General features: G+C 37.4%; 1 protein-coding gene across 3 annotated transcripts in view; it reads left to right on the forward strand.

Annotated features, from left to right (window-relative positions):
• The window catches only part of CCDC60 (coiled-coil domain containing 60), a 67,958-nt gene that overhangs the window by 21,798 nt on the left and 29,400 nt on the right, over positions 1 to 16,760 (forward strand). For 2 of the 3 annotated variants that reach the window (XM_068911479.1, XM_068911481.1), the window contains exons 2-3: positions 5,415 to 5,498; positions 8,358 to 8,449. In XM_068911479.1, coding sequence (XP_068767580.1) covers positions 5,415 to 5,498; positions 8,358 to 8,449 — 176 coding nt within the window. The remainder of the gene's footprint in view (positions 1 to 5,414; positions 5,499 to 8,357; positions 8,450 to 16,760) is intronic. The other variant, XM_068911480.1, reaches the window with a different exon arrangement.

A 16,760-nucleotide genomic window follows, 5' to 3' on the forward strand; every position in this document is an offset into this window, starting at 1 on the left:
AGTGACTGCTAAGGACACATTTCAATTGTGATCATTTTTCAGGTCACCTTATAATGGAGAGACTTTATGGAGACTATAAAGATGACAGTTCAAATAATGTAGTTGCTTAAGGGGTTAAAAGTAACAGTGGGTTAAATGCCCTGACAACAATGGCATTACAAGCAAGACTAATTTGACTCAGTGATTAATTATTTGACAAAACTTATCAGAATAAGGCCAATGTTATTTGGAGACAAGGAAATAAAAAGAGGATTTCCCCAAAGGAATATAATAAACTGAGGGAAATGGATGGAAAAAACAATACCAGGCTGCTTGAGCTTGTTTCAGATATGAAAATAACAGTCTTTCTGTACATATGCTTTCCATCACTATAATCTCCGAATGCTTCATACGTGTTAATGAACAAGAAGTATTATTTTTCCCATTTCGCAGATGGGGAGTAGAGGCACAATGAGCTGAGATGTGTGTACCGAAATTTATTGTAGTCAATAAAAATACTCCTGTTAGGTAGGATAAGGTGCTAAATGTTTTATTTAAGGTGTCATAGGAAATCCGACAGAGGTGAAATTGTATCTATTTATTCTAAATTTTATTCTCATGTCTTCGCTAGCAGACAACCTTTCTCTCACTTTTCAGCCGCCTGCTTCCACTTCCCTGATATATCTGTATGTGTTCAGTAATGTGTTCACTGGAGGGCAGAGGGAGACCTAGCAGGGCTGTATCTCCCTCTCTCATTAAAACTACCTAGGGTAGCATGATGGGATGAATCCCTTCCCCCATCTACATCAAGACCACATCTGACCAGAGACCGAGAAATGGAAGCTGCTGCAGTAGCTCTGTACTATCAAGTGCTCCCCTTGGCAACAGGGATTCTCAACTGCAGTACTCTGCATTCCTGGTGGGGTATATGTATGTTTATATGTGCAGATTTGGTTGTGGTTTTTTTAAGCTAAAGGACTAAAATAGTATTACTCTTAGCACAATCTTAGTTTTGTACAGAATATTCATAGTGAAGTCCTTTGCCTAGGAGTCTGTGCCTGACTGAAAATTCTCCTGGTGTGTCTGTTCCATGTTTCCACGTTCTAGTGAAAGGGCAGAAAGGGTCTGTATTAAGCAGTAGCAGTAAAAAGAAAGAAAAGCTTGAGTGCTCGACTAGAATACTGCCTGTAAAATCAACATGTAGAGTTCCACCTAGAGAACAGCAGTAGTCATCTCTATATGCAGTGTTCCACAAGAGCTTTCCAAACTTATTTGTATAATTAAAAATATATTTCATTCACCAGGTTGATCTTGCATTTGGATAACTAAACGGGTGTTTAGTGATGAGACTGTGCTGATTTATTTTTATCAAAGCACATTCATACTTTGCAATTGTAATCATAATGCTCCTGTTGAAGTAATACATTAGAAGGAAGAAGAGTGCAATAGGCATATCAATGAGCTACCTTTGACAGTCACATGGAAGCCAAATGAGATATCCCAAACAAAAAAAAGGCAGGAATTGCCAAGGAAACAGCTTCTTTCACAATCCTAAACAAAAATTTTGAACATGTACAACCTAAAGGCAAGCTTACTGTATTTCTACTCTCCATCCATAAAATGTGCAGCCTTAGGAGTACACACCATCAACTCGTGCTATTTCCACAATAAGATTTGAAGACAAAGTAGGAAATTCTGCAAACTTACAAAATGACATCAGAAAAGATGTCAGCTGTATAAAATGGATAGATAATTTAATAGAAAGAAGGATCTGTCAGTGTTGAACAATTCTTAATCTCCAGAATCATTTGGAAGAGAAGGTGGAAATATTTGGGAATTTTTAGGATAAGATCTAGTGTGTCTGCAGTCAGTGGTTTGCTATTGAAACAAGGTAGTCAGAGGAATTTCTCCATCCAAAAATACTTTAAGGGCCTTTCTTTGAAAGATGAAGAAGATGCATAAAAAGCTGCCTGAGCCAGCAGGCAGGAATGCCAGAGCTTTGTGTGTGCGTTTAGCAACCTGCGATAGCCCAAAAGAGGTCACCTCCAGGGTTGCAGGAGCAGCACTATAGACAAATCCGATGGCATCGAGCTCCACCTACTGCAGCATTTTAGTAGTTCATTTTACCTGTAGCTGCTGGATCTGATCTGAAGAAAAATTACCTTAATCATTTTCGTGGAAAAATACTGGGTCATTTCCTCCAGTAAGCTCGCTTTGGGTCGCGTTTCATATATTGCTTTATGATTGTTTACATTTTTAAAATTATTATTGTTTCATACACATAGAATTGAATGATAGTCTGTTACTTCACTATATTGAAACCAGGAAATGACCATTGAAACCAAACTTTCAATAGTTTAAAAGCAAATTAGATGAACTATGATGAAAATCTCCTTAGGTCAGAAGCACTAAAAAAACCCCAAAGTCAAAGCCCGTTCATGATTTCTGCAGCGATTGTTCAGATCATCTCAATAATACATTGAGTTAAACAGATTACACCTATCATTGTTTTCTCCCAGTTTTTTTATATCTACCCTGCAAATTTAAAAGTTAGAATACTGATGTTACGTAATTCTGTACTGATACAATTTTAAGCTCAGAGTGCACCTTTTCAATACACAACATTACAATAAAAGATAATGTTGTATAAAAGGAAGCTATTTCCTTCTGTTTTCAGGGATCAGCCTTATTGAACTGCATTATCAGTACATGGATGGAGGGGGTGACGTAAGTGATACCTCTCTCTCCTTGAGCAACTGTGCAAAGGTTGGGTTAGTTCACGGCTCTTTTCTTTCTTCATTCCTCACGAACTAGAAGAACTGGCTGGCCAGCGGTAAGATATGGGATAACGTTGTGTGTTGCAGAAGCTTGGTCACAAAATTATTTTCTTTCAACCAATCCAGGATTCTCTGAAAGAAGTTATGCTGAGAAACCGTTTCTTTCAGTGCTCTGCAGCATTGGACACTTCTGCAAGGAAGATGACTGTGTGGCTCCAGAGCCTGTACTGTTGCTCGTAGTTGCAAGCTACTGAAACCTGAAAAGCTACGTTCCAACACTCTTCCATCCCTTGAGTAGTATGTTACTTTGTGAAACTCCTAATTGATTATAGTAGTGTCATTCAAGGTATCACCGTTGTAAAAGTAACGATACCTGGCTAAAGTCAACATACTGCTGCTTCTGCCGGATAAAGAAAAATAGTGTCATAGGCAAAGCAGAGTAGAAATTCTGCTGTTCCTGGAGTGGAAGATGCTTCGGCACCAAGTCCAAGTCACGTTTCTTCTAGCTTTCCCTTTACATAGAGACATAAAAACGTGTGCAATTAAAAAAAAAATAATAAATCCCAGCAACATCACTCTACTGCATGCTATTTCCCTTGTAGAGAAGATGAGAAAACCAACACAACCTTAAAACTGTTGGATTTGAAGTTTATTGCACTATGGAATGATGGTCAGATACTGTGGTGACTAGCATTTCAAGTTGCATATGGAAATAGTAACAGAAAAGGAGAAAGGAGAAGGGGGAAAGAGCATTAAAGGGCACCAAAAACACTTAGAATTTCTCTGAGTTACATTTTCAGTGTACTCAGTTCACTGTACAGTGTGTGCACTAATACAAATTAAATATTGTCCAAAATATGAAAATGTTGGGAGTGGCGATATGAAAACTTTTCCTGGATTTTTTCCTGGACTATAACAAGACCCATTTACTTCTGGACCAGCTTTTCTGAAGATTTTTTTTCACCTAGAAGGTCTTCTATTCTTTCCATCTGGCACCTTTTTGCCTTCAAGAATACCTGTGGTTTAGAAGGGTAAACCAGAGGAAGCAAATAGTTATTTGTCATTTAGTGTTATTTACATTCTGGGTGATCGTTTGTGTGCATAAGTATGCAGGCACGTCGTTATGAAGTTCTGTAGTTAGCCTTTTTATTTAACAACAAATACTTAATTTTTATTTTCCCAAAAACTCATTGGAGTAGTCTCTCTATCCTGAGTGCATACTCATCTCCAGTAATTTCATCTGATAAGCATTTCCTATAGGTGAAATAAGGGTGCCCACTCACGCTGTAAAAATTGATTCCTCTCTTGTTCAAGGTATGAATGAGCTTTTCTCAGTCACTGAGACAGATTTTCAGGTACGTTGGATAGCCCTGTGTAAGTCTTGAACTCTGGACTGGTCCCAGCTTGCTGCCTGTCCCTGCTGCTGAGCAGACTTAGTCAACTGCGCCTCAGTTGCAAGAAATAGCAGAACCTTTGGACTCTTGTCTTTGACATAGCATTAGTTCATCCTTACGCCTCATCTGCAGAATATCTTCTTTCCGTTCCAGCTGCTTTGCCCTTAGTACAATTTCTGTGTTTCATGTTTTAGTTTTCTATTGGTTGTGGGCTGCCTTAGTCATTACATTAGAACATTGATGTTTGCAGTTTTCCAGTGGGTGAGGATATTGCTCCTCATACTTTTGGTTTTTATCTTGCTGAAATATTACATAGGAGGGTAATTTTGGAAAGAGTTGTCTGCCTTATCAAGTCAAGATTTCAACAAGCGAAATGCTCTGCACTTAATTATTTTTAACACTGTTTTAATACCAGGCATTAATATGTTGTGCTAAAGCTATACAGTGTAGTAAGTACTTTCGTCCACAGCTCTGAGTCTGTTGTGCAAGAGTCTTCTGGCCTTTGTGAGACATCAGCTCTTCACTAGCTATATGGATGTGGCTAGCTAGGGCATCCAGCTGAGCTTTGCTTTGCTTTGCTTTGCTTAGAGTGAATAAATGAGCTCTTTGATCTAAAAGTAGTGCAGGGAAAAATTACTATTTTCATATCTTCTTAGTCTGAGCAGCATATACAGCTCAGTGATCTAAAGTCTTTTATTAATCTGCCTACATAATTTTCTTGTATAGGAGGCAGTATGTCTTCCTTCCACTTGAATAAGCTGCTGGTTGGAGGAGGGCTTAAAAAAGAGCGTGCTTGTGTTTGACTTCAGGGCTTTCATGAGTCTGTGCCTTCCTTGTGAGTGAAAGCACAGACCCAAGAATAGTGATCTATCACCGTGTATATCTTCAGGGAAGAGCAATTACAGGTAAGTAATTTCCTATTCCTGGTTTTGGAAATTGGATTTTCTTTTTATGTTAGACACAGTAGTCTATCCAACAGTCTTCCAAGGTAAAAGTTATATATATTTTTTTAAGTATTCAGGCATGGTAATTTAGAAAGTATGTATACATTTTGCACAGTGGTTTGTCTGTACATGCTTCATATGAGAGTATATTTATGCACCAAAGTTACTCAGTGACATTTTAGTGCTCCTACATAGGATTAGGCATTATTTTTGCTTTAGTTGGCATCTCTGTAGGAAAATTTATTTGCACCATTTAATTTTGAAAATGATGGCCTGCTCCTACGTTACCTGTATGGTTGCATGTTTTTGTTCATTTCTAGGAAAGAGTGAAAAAAGATGTGCAAGAAGGACTACCAAAAGAAGTGGATAAAGTTACTACTAAAAAGTACTTTTTGAATCCAAAGGTGAGACCGTCTTGCTCTATTACTGATAGAGTTTTGATTCAGGATGGGTTTGAAGAAGCCCACAGCTGGAGCCAACAGATAACCATTGTGTTTTAATTGTTCATATACATAAGTGTTTGCTGAATTCAAGGTTTAAAGCCTTACTGTATGTAAGGAACCAGCCTTTTTGCCTACTGGTGAACGTTCCATAGGTTTTATGCGTAAAACTCCTACTAAATTTAGCAGAAAAGTGGCTGACGAGTGTAAAACTGTATTCTAATTTGGTAAAATTAGTGTTCTGAAAATTCTCTTTAGCTGCATTAGTTATTCCATGTACCAATTTTAGAAGACAGACTTTTAAATTATGTTATGGTTTAGCATAGAAATGACTAATATATTCAAAACAACTTCTTATTTTGAAAGTTCATACTTTTTTAAATATGTAGGTCAATGTTGCACATCCTTAGGTCTTGAAAACCTGAAGCTCAAAGGGGTGTGTTCCTTTGGGTGTTATGTAGAGCTGCACAAATTAACAGTTGTTGAAGATCTAGCCTATAAACAGTTTTTTCAGCTTTTAACTGGAGTGACCTTAATCTGCTGTTTTAAATACTGAAGGGCTTGGAAATATTTTGCTCAAATGTCTCTTTCTGGAACAGATATTGCTGTGAGTCTGTTATAATTCATCCAGGATCGCCTAAGTATATGTTCTATTTGATGTGTACTTAGTCCTGTCATACAGCAACGTAGAGTTACGGTATAGTCCATGGCTATCTATCCCAAAGCAATTCAAGCATCGTAAATATAAAGAAAACCTGGGAACGTTATTACCCTGGCTATAGTAAAATACATTTTACTTTCTCTACTTGTATTTAACAGTTTACCTAGATTTTATTTGACAATCTAGCAAAAAGGTTTTATTTTTCATCCGATATCTTCGTTGTTTGCATATTTGAAATCTGCCCTGTCTGCTTTCTCTTTAGAACAAAACTGAGTGTCGGGAAGCAATTTGGCCATAATTTTGTAATAAAAGAGAAAAGCAAAGTGTAAACAAAAGAAAAAGGGCGGTACATTTGCAACTATATGAAAACTGTGACAGCTAACACTTTCTCTCTTTTCTTCCTCCTTTCTTCCTCCTTTTCCTTTCCTCCTCTTCCTTTTCTTTTTAAAACCTGGATGTTAGACTGTATAAGTGTTAGCATGACTGTGGCATCCAGTAGTATCTTACCTATCACAACACAATATTTCAATTCCTTTTGTATCCAACTGAAATCAATGGGTACAATATTTCAGATTTGTTGGAAGCTAACAAAGTCAAAAAGCCAGACATATGCTGTTGAAGTCCTACTAAAAGATACAACTCTGCCAGCTGTTTTACTGGCAGAATCACTGGCTTGAGTACCAGAAGCATTCCACCAACACATTCACTTATTCTCTTTTAAGTTCTCATTTACAATTATTATTTATATATACATATCTAATTAATAAGAAGTCTTTTTGTGTTTGCCCTTTCTATATATATTTTTAACCAGCAGCTGACACCTTTGTTTTTATTTCAAGATGAGATCAGTCTATCCAAGAGTCTAGAATGAAGTTCTCTCAAATTTGTAAACACACTAAGAAAGGCTGAAATTTGCAGGTCACTTGTATTCTAGAAATTGTTGTCCATACAGAGCACCTATTGTCTCAGCAAACAAAAGTGATACGCTCAAACGTGAAGAAACACTTGAAATAAGAGTTACAGTTTCTTTGAGTAGGTGAGCATTTCTTCTACAGCTCCCACTGAGATAAGCAAAAAGGGCGTAGCCTATTACGCACTTTCCGAGATGTAAAATAAGGGATAGTCTTTATTTCCTTTGTCAGGGATTTATGTTTCTGTGCGTTTTAGGTCGCCTCATGAGATGAACAGGACTGTCTCAAGGAATACCTTAGACTGCACTTCAGCCTCTGCATACCACCATTAGGCTTCTCAGTGGATGGCAATTTAGCCAAACATTTTTTGCATGTTGAGCACTGCCTCAGCTGCCTATTTTGCTAGCTTAACTAACTCATGCAAAACTACTGCGCGTGCACAGCGTGCAATCATAATTCCATGAAACTGATGCAGCTACTTTCTGGAAACCCCAAGGGTGCTTCTAAGCCAGGCCTAGTTCAATACCAAATAAAAGCTTTCATCTCCTATATATTTCAGTTGCATAGCTGCTCAGAAGAAAAGTATCGCAGGCATTTTGAACAATATGCTAAGTAGATAACTTTAACCCCCTTATGTAAAATTGCTGACCTGGTTTTGTACACTCTTTTTTTTTTCTTTTTTCCAAGAAAGAAAAAAGAATGAAACCAATGAAACCATTGCATCCTGTGCTCAAATAGCAGCTAAGCGTGTGGAGCTTTTTTATTGTTTTGTTTTTTACAAAAGTGTATCTCCTTGTTGTTTAGAGTTGGAGGTGTGAATTCTGATTGAAATTTTTCCTGGGTTGAGACTTTAAAAGATTTCCCTCTCAGAGAAAGATTTTTCTCTCAGAGCATAAGCTCTCATAGCAGCAATTCCCTAAGTCGAGGCAGTTGAACAGTTTCTTCTTCCTGCTAAATAGTTTAATGAATCTCACAGTTGCTTAATTGTCAGTAAGATCTCTGTCAAACTTGGAAATCAGCCAATGCTGACAAAAAAGCTATTGGAACATGTGCACACATATGAGCACGCACATCTATATCATATAAAGTTTTGTTAACATGCTTCTGAAATGTCACAATGTTGTCCCAGACGATGACCGTTTCAGAAGATGTTTCGTGATAGAAACCAAACGCTTGAGATTGCACACATCCTCTCTTATGCTAAGCTCTTCTTACTGTCGTACCATTTATTTTCAGTTTGATCATTTTCAGTCTCGTCCACAGGAATCAGTGAAGAGGCTCACCCCAGTTAGACAGACAGGAAAGGAACTGAGGACTGTTAGTAAAGCTCTCGCTCGTTCAAGGTAAGGGAATCTGGAGCACACAGAAGCCAACCAGTCATAGCTAAAGAGAAGAAACGAGGAATCTTTGGTCTATATTGGCAGCAGTTGGATTACAGGCAAAATAATAATAACAGCTTAGAAAAGACAGTTTGTGTTTTTTCCCTTATATAATTTATGTATGCTCAAAATGTCATTGCTGGATGAGGAATGATTGTCCATCAATACTATATTGTTTTAGCATTCTTTATAAAAATGCTTGTTAACCTCCCTGCAGTCTTTTGCACAAAACAATATTGTGCTGAGATCTGGTGATCAAAGTAATCAAAAACAAGCAATATTAGGACATATCACTAATGTGATGGAAGATAATAATGAAAATATCATAATACTGTTACAGAAATACATGCATGGGCTTATTTGGAATGTTCCAGCTTGAGTCTCTGAAGATGCTGGCATGGAAGGAGTAGATGTTTGTGTCCCTTAGCCAATGGGAAGTGGGCTGTTCTAATTGGACCTAGATTTTGGATCCTGTATACCTTTCAGCCAGCTGAGTTTGAACAGCAGCCATTAATTACTTTTAGGGCATTGACCACAGAAAGTGGCTTGGTTTGCATGCTTTCCCTAGAAAGCACCTTGCTTCTCTCACTCTCGGAGACACAATATAGTTCTGTCTCAGCAGGGCATTTTTTTATGTTCTCCTCAAAAAAAACAAAAACAAAAACCAATACAGTGGAGCTATTGGGCACAGGCTTTAGAAAAGAGTACTCTCCCACTTAGGTACTGACGTTGCTAAATGAACTTAGGCTGAGCTGACACCCATGTTTCAGCTCTGTCGCTGCAGTTGCTGTTAAAGTTGACGAGATTGAGGCTTGGATATGCTGCACTTCGCAATCACGCATTCTGATTGCGCTACAAACTTGCCCATGGAGACCATTCATTATATTTGCCCAGTATTAGCTTAAACAGTTGCTAAACTATTATAAGCTTTGCAGTAGGCGAATCTAGGGTTTTCTAAATTTTCCTGGAACCTTCTAGCTTTCTTGATGTGCGTATTAACCTAAGAAAAAGAGGAAGCATTTGCAACTGAAACAGCAAACAGTAGTACAAAAAGATGATTTATGTCTGCCAGGTTTTAGTTACAGCCTGCTGCAAATAAACATTGACAAATTACCACTGCTATCCCCAGCAGGATACAGATTACACAAGTGTTTACAACAGCGTTTGTGGACTTTAAGTCTTTGAAAAGCATTATGTAGATGACAATAACTGAATTAAAGCAAGCAGCAATAAGACAGACATCTATACCAAAAGCTAATAATTTCTTAAGTTAAATCCAGGCAAGTTTGGCAGGTAAAAGAACGCATGATGTTGTATCAGCATAATATATGTTAAAAACAAGAATTATGATCTTGCATTATTAGGCTGAGATTGTAATTGCAGAAAAATCAAGGAAATTAGAACTAAATTTAATAGAGAAAAGTAGCTGCTTTGCACATACTACTGCTGAGGAATCATAACTTTGTATTTCACAATAATGTAGTGCTTTTAAATATTCCCATTTTTTACATCAGAACAATTTTTAAATTCTCTACTCTTCACTCATGATAATATTATATCTTGCATTCTTCTTTCCTTTTTACCCTTCCTTGTCCCCAATTATTTTGTTTATTCACTTATTTTGTTAATTCACTTCTAGTGAATTTTTGCTCTATAAACTTGGCAACAAAATGCATAATACATCATAAATAAAATAATAAATTCTGTATACTATGAAGGCTAGATAAACTGTTTTGTAGTAAAGAATGACTTGTTTTTGCCGTAAATGCATTATTAGCAATGTTAGACTATCTACATTCATTGCTAAGTTTCAGTGGGATTGACACTTTGAGGTCAAGTTAAGTTCTTTTGATGATAACCTGCCAAAGGACAGTTTACTTCTTGAAATATGAGTTGCAGCTACTTCAAATTTGTTTTCAGTTGCTTTACATTCTTTACTTTTGAATGTGTAGGGCAAAAAAATATTGGAGGTATTCTCTAGGACAGAAATTACCATCACCGTTAGTACTAAATGGCTTGATTTTTTTAAAAACTTAGGAGATTGATTTGGCAAGAAGAGCAACCTTCCATTCCATCGTTAGTATTGCTGCATTTAGAATTGGTATGAGAAATGTGTCAAGGACAGGGTTGGGAAGCGCGTGTAGTACATTTCCTATGTTACATGTATTTTGTGTACAAGTTCGTTGGGGCTGACAATTTTATGCTCTAAGTTCATTGAAAGTACATCTGAATAGATTAAGGCTGAAGAAACTGTTTTCTGAATCATGCCGAGAAGACCTGAATCCAGTAAAAAGAGACTTAGATTTCTCTCCCTGAAGTTTTGAAGAGCAAGCACTGAAGTACGGTTGTTACAGAAGCTCTCTGCTAAAAGCAAGGAAGGCTAGCTTAGGAAAATAATTTTGGGAGAAATGATGTGGAGAGAAGTCTGAACAGTACTGTTCTGTGTTACATGCCTTACACTGTGCTCCTCAGTGCTGTCTACAAAGACTGCTAGTTCCTTATGTACTAAATGAGCCTGCAGAGGTTTAGACGAAGAATGCTGGGCTGTTCGTTTTATTACAATTTACAATTAGAATGAATGAAGTGTCATTTTGTTCATGGGTTAACTTAAGGGGGCATGGATTCAGCTTGTAAAACAAACTGATGCTCACTGGGCAACATAGTTTTGAAATGCCATTAGGACCTCTAGTATTTTTTGGTAACTTGACCAACCTAGATATGTTTAGGATCAGCTGAGCTTTGTCAGAGAACAATAACAAAAGCACAGAAATGGAGCAAGCAGACTTTTAAAACAAATATTGAGATACAAAGTTTCAGGAAGAGCTAATGTCAAGTGAGAATAACTGCACTGCTGGTTTGGACCAAAACACACGTGAGGAATGCTTCTCAGTAACAATCAGACTATAGAAAAGGATCTGCTTGAGAAAGAAAGAGTAGAAAATTCCAGCAAGAGGAAGACTGAAGTGTAAATCATTACGCTAGCAATGTTTTATTTTAATTAAAGCAGTCAGGCTAGCAGAGTAGCAAGCTAATACATATTACAGGATGTCAGTGAATACAAATGATCTTTGTGGATTCTTTTTTTGCTGCCTTTCCTCCTCAGGACTGAAAAGGAACCCTCAGCAGTTGTCTTAATTGGATGCTAATTGATACATATTCACAGAAAGTAGCATCTGTGATCTTGCCGCTTGTTTGTATTAAAGACTATAATGACACAAACTGAGAGGAAGTTTTTAGCAGTGAAGTAAAGTTTTTAGCAGAGACATAGCACGTTAGTATGAATTTTAAAATTATCTCGGAAATGTTTGAAAAGCTGTTACTGGAACAAACTCAGCTGCATTCGTAAAGTTTTAATATTCTAGTGTATGCATTAAAAACATAAATTAAAGATAAGCTTCATAATTATGACCTCATACTGCCCTATATCAATATCCTCGTATGCTTTCTTGAGTCCTCATGGTGATACAAAAGAAGATGATAATAGAGCACAGAGGTTGCTCATCTTTCATAAGTGTCAGTTGCTAATCCTAAGTAGAAAGTATTACCAGTGCTTTTCCTGCTGATTAGTTGTACCAAATCACTTTAAGGGGACACCTGTCAACTCTCAGATATCATTTTACCTAAACATCACATTAAGATGTAAGAAGGAATTTGCCAAGAAAAAGAAAAACCAATTGGGAAGAGTGTAGATAATCATCATTCCTATTCCGTTATAGATCAATACATCTCCCTTTCAGTGAAGATTACCCATGCAGGCACAAAAGTAGCCCTGACTTACTTGACTGAGTGTTTCACAATGTCAGATTCACTGGGTGGAATACAGTATTGCCGAAAAGACAATGCCTTTGTCCTTGAGCGTTCACATATCTTTAATTCTGAGCTAAGAATTATATTTTGATTTCTGCAGTAGGAAATCTTCTATGCTATTTTTACTAAGACTATGCAAACTCAAGCACAGCCACTTTGAAATAACATTCAGCTCTGAGGGGGATCTTTTCTTATTGCTTTGTTCCAATGACATCTGTAAACGTGATCCAGAGATAATGTTAAGTAATCCACAGTTGTGTGGGGTTGTATTATATGAAAACCAAGAAAGTAGAAGTCTTTATAACTATTCATAAGTGGTAGAGAGATGTAGGAGCACTTGCAAAGCAAAAAGATTACGAAAGAATTGGAGGGTTGTACTTGTTAATCCATAATAAAAGCATGTTGCCATAAATCACTTCTGCAGACTATGAGACGCTGCAGACATGAGACACATAAGACACTTCTGCAGAGTATCATGCAAGTGTGCTGGAAATTTTGTGATTGTTAAGCATCCCCATGGAAAGTAGTCCTTAAAAATGAGCACGTTGATCCAAATAAGACTAACTGAAAATATTTTCTTCATGTAAAAAGGAGAGAGAAAAGGTAATGGGAGAAGTTATCGGTGGTAGAAACTGGAAAGAGAATCCAACAGATTGTATTGTAAAGGTATTTTGGAAACTATTCAGTCTTCATTAAGGAGCACGGAACAGAGCTACTTTTTGAAAAGCAGAAGTACTTTCTAGATGTAGTCTAACCAAGCTGACTGAACTACATCAGAAAGGAAGCAGAGGTGATGTGTATACTTGGCCAGGCCACCCTTGCCCTTTTTTGACAAGGAAAAGTGAAGAGGAAAAATTAAGTTTATTTGATTACAATTGTGTCTGTTTTCCTTAAATTGAACAGACGGAAGCACTTTTATTATCACCAATTGCAAGTGCCTTCTAGGGCATCCAGCGCTATCGGTAAGCTAGCTTGGAGTTATGACTTGTAGTGCCAGGAAAAAATGGAAGAAAACTGACCTTACCTGGGTCAGCATAAAAAAGACAAAGGAGAACTGCACGTGCAGACCATCCAGTGACAGTCCTCTAAGCTTACGTACCATGTAAAAATGGCAAGTTGTTGTCATCATCAGTCAGTGATGTCTAGGAGTTGACAGCTTTGAGCTACAAGCTCAAAGAGAAAGAAGCCATGCCATTTTATGAGCCACTTAGGCTTTTATGTGCGAAAAGGGCATGCTCTGCGGACGTATTGCATTTCCTGTAGTTTGAAGAAAATGGCCCCCGTGCATCTGTTTCACCATGCTGTGCTAGGTGAATAAAACTAAATGTCAAACTGCTGGCAGTTTAAACGGTGTGTTCCACTGCCGGCTTTTTATGTTTTACATTAGAAACTGGGTGTTTGTTTAAAATGGTTCAGGTTTCATGAAGGCAGATCTCTAAAAGTCAGTCTGCCCTTAGAAGGCCAGTCTCTACTAGTGCGTACTTGATGCCTGCAACAACAGTTACCCTGACTGTTACACTGGTGGCTAAGTAGCTGTCTCTGGATACTCTTTAATACCTAACTGCTTACATTTTCTGATTAAAATGGTAGCTACTACTTTAAATAGCAGGAAATGTGCTGTGTTTTGGAGTTTTGGTTATGACCTTGCCTATGCTAACCTGTGAATCTGTAACAATCTTATTCTAATATATACAGATTAAAAAACACCTTAGTGTTTGGGGATACTGATGAGTTGGCGTTCCTTAATACATAGAGTTTACTGAAAGACTTAATGGAGTGTGTAAGAGGGGGTAGGCGAGGCGATGTAGAGTTAAGAAGCAAGTAGGAGAGGCAGTACTAGCCGGAAAGGTGGAGTGCTTATCTGCTGATATTAGTTTCCACTGTATTTAATGCTTCGTAATGTCAGTTGCTTGGAAACCAGTATTCTGTGCCCTTTTGCTGCTTGACAGAAATCACTGTAATTGGCATGTTTCTAGTACTGTCATTGCTGGCAGTTTGCAGCATTTTTTTTTTCCAGAAGCAAAAATTTTATTTTACGTGAATGATGGCTCACATTAATTAGACAGCAGTCATGGGCAAAGACATCCATTTAGTGTATGGCTGTATGAATCATTATCTCTATCATCAATCACTGGAAAAACTGCTATTCTTATCAACATTTCAGCCTTTCCAGGCTGTTCATTTTAGTCTCAATCTCCTTTCTTTTTGTGGGAGAATACGTTTGTTTGTATTTGAAGTTTTGTAAGTGGAAATAGTTCATTGCTTATTAGTTTGTGCTATCTGCCTAAACATGACAGTCTTATCCCATGTACTATGACACAAAATAACACATTGTCACTCAATGTTAGAACAATTCTAAGACTTAAAATGGGTTTCCATTATTTAGTAGTAAAATGTCATTGCTCTGTACATATTTTATTGCGGTAAGGCAAGACACTAAATCGTGAATATGGCTTCTACTTTCACATGAAAATCTTGAACCAGCAGTATTTCCAGGTATAGCTTCAGTGACCTCAATGGAGCTCCACTTAACCAGCAGCGAGTTTCCCTTTTTACGGGCAACCTGAACATAAAGTTCTTATTTTACGTTCTTACAGCAAGAAAATGGAGAGCACAGAAATCTCCAGGTGATTTATTCTTCTGAATTTAAGTAAAAGTTTCCTCAAAGCTTTTAGGAGAGGAATTTAAAGCAAAGCCTTAGAACCTTGCAGATTTATTTTTCTCCCTTCCTCAGTACCAACCTCTCCTCTCTGTGTGGTCCTGGAAGAACTTCCCCTTCTCACCTCTGTTTATGTAGTTCTCTAGAGACACCAGGAGCTGGAAACCTACACGAGCCTACACCCAACTTCTGTACCACCAGAGAAAATTTCTACATGAAGATCTAACAGGAATGGGAGTAAATGGGAGGTACAGCATGGCAGAATGGGAGAGGGGTTCCTGTATACTTCCAAGAATGGTGGTTGCAAGTTCTTGTCTTCCGGGACTTCTTAAAAGTGGAATTACTGCCCTCCGTTCTTGCTAGCTTGAGAACAATTTTCCAACTAAAAATAAGCCTGTTCTTTGATATATTTTTTTTTCTACACCCACGTAGCCAAATATGTGTGTTTCTCAACATTATAGGACCTCTCCCCATTTTCAAAGGAGAGATTCTTCCTCCTTCCACAATGGAAGCAGCATCTTCTATATTTTAATGTCTTTACAGTTAATTGAAAACCAATCTGAGACGTCTTTAAATATGTGGTAATACGTTAATACCTTCACCTAGAGACATCGCCTGTAACGCTTCGGGGTATTTTTTTTGACCGCTGAAAATCTTTATTTCTTCCTATGCTCCCTTCTGCAAGCATACTGTGAATTTGCTGATGTTTTATTTATAACTTTTCTTGTTTCATGATTTATTTCAAGGTCAGATTTTCCCATGATAAAATGCATTTTTGCTGTTATGCAGATCCTGGTTTTGTTTTGGGTTTTTTTTTCTTTTTTTTAAAAAAAGCACATACGGGTACAGAATATTGTATTCAGCTGCAGGCAAATAAAATGGGACTCTACATCTCAAATAATGAGGGTATTCCAAATTGTATTTATTTCTACAACTATATAAGCCAGATGTTGATTTGGTATAGTACCTCTTTAGTTCCTTGCCAGAATGGTTCAATATGGTAAATGACAACATGTATCTGAGTTTCTATGGGTTAGTAAATGCATTTAGTAGATCTAATTACTCAGCCATTAAATAGTAATAGTAACCAATGTATTCCTGATTCTCCATTGCCTAATGTGTATACTTGTTCACATCTCTGTAACTTGGCTATGAACACTACCAAATGAGAATTTTTAATTCATTTACATTAGTATCTACATATTAATTGTAAATAGTTGCAAGGTTTTTCTGCCCACAAGCTAAGCTTCCAGGACAGGACTCAAATGCCATGTAGAGTTTAATAGCAGGACCTGCTAGCTCAGGCTTACCTCCGTGGCTTTTGGTAATTTTACTGTGTAAGTAGCGTAAGCATCCCATAATAACTCACTGAGTATATTTTAAGTGAACAATGCACTAATTCTCATTTACAGTAAAACTGTCTTACCTTACTCGAGATCCAAAAAGATGTGCAGCAGCTTTAATGCAAATTGAGCTATTAAAATGCAGCAACTGCTCAAATGAAGTCTACCGTGTGTTATTTTACATCCACACCATATAGTATTTTGAGAGACTGGAACGGTAAGAGGTGTACTATTCTAAATGAAACAGCAGTGAGGACAGTAATATTTAATTATCTGAAATCGGATGGGAATGCAGACGTTAACACTTGTGCTCCTGCAGAAGTTGCCCTAGGATCCTTAATGACTTCAGGTTGTCAAAACGTCCTTTTCATTATACATTCAAGAAGACAGCCCCTCTGGTACCGCAGTGCCCACTGAAACCAGGCAAGGGCATGGATACCAGGTTTAATTCAAAGGAAGTAATATA

This window comes from Struthio camelus, chromosome 17, assembly GCF_040807025.1.
Source record: "Struthio camelus isolate bStrCam1 chromosome 17, bStrCam1.hap1, whole genome shotgun sequence".
In the NCBI taxonomy this organism is placed as follows: domain Eukaryota; kingdom Metazoa; phylum Chordata; class Aves; order Struthioniformes; family Struthionidae; genus Struthio; species Struthio camelus.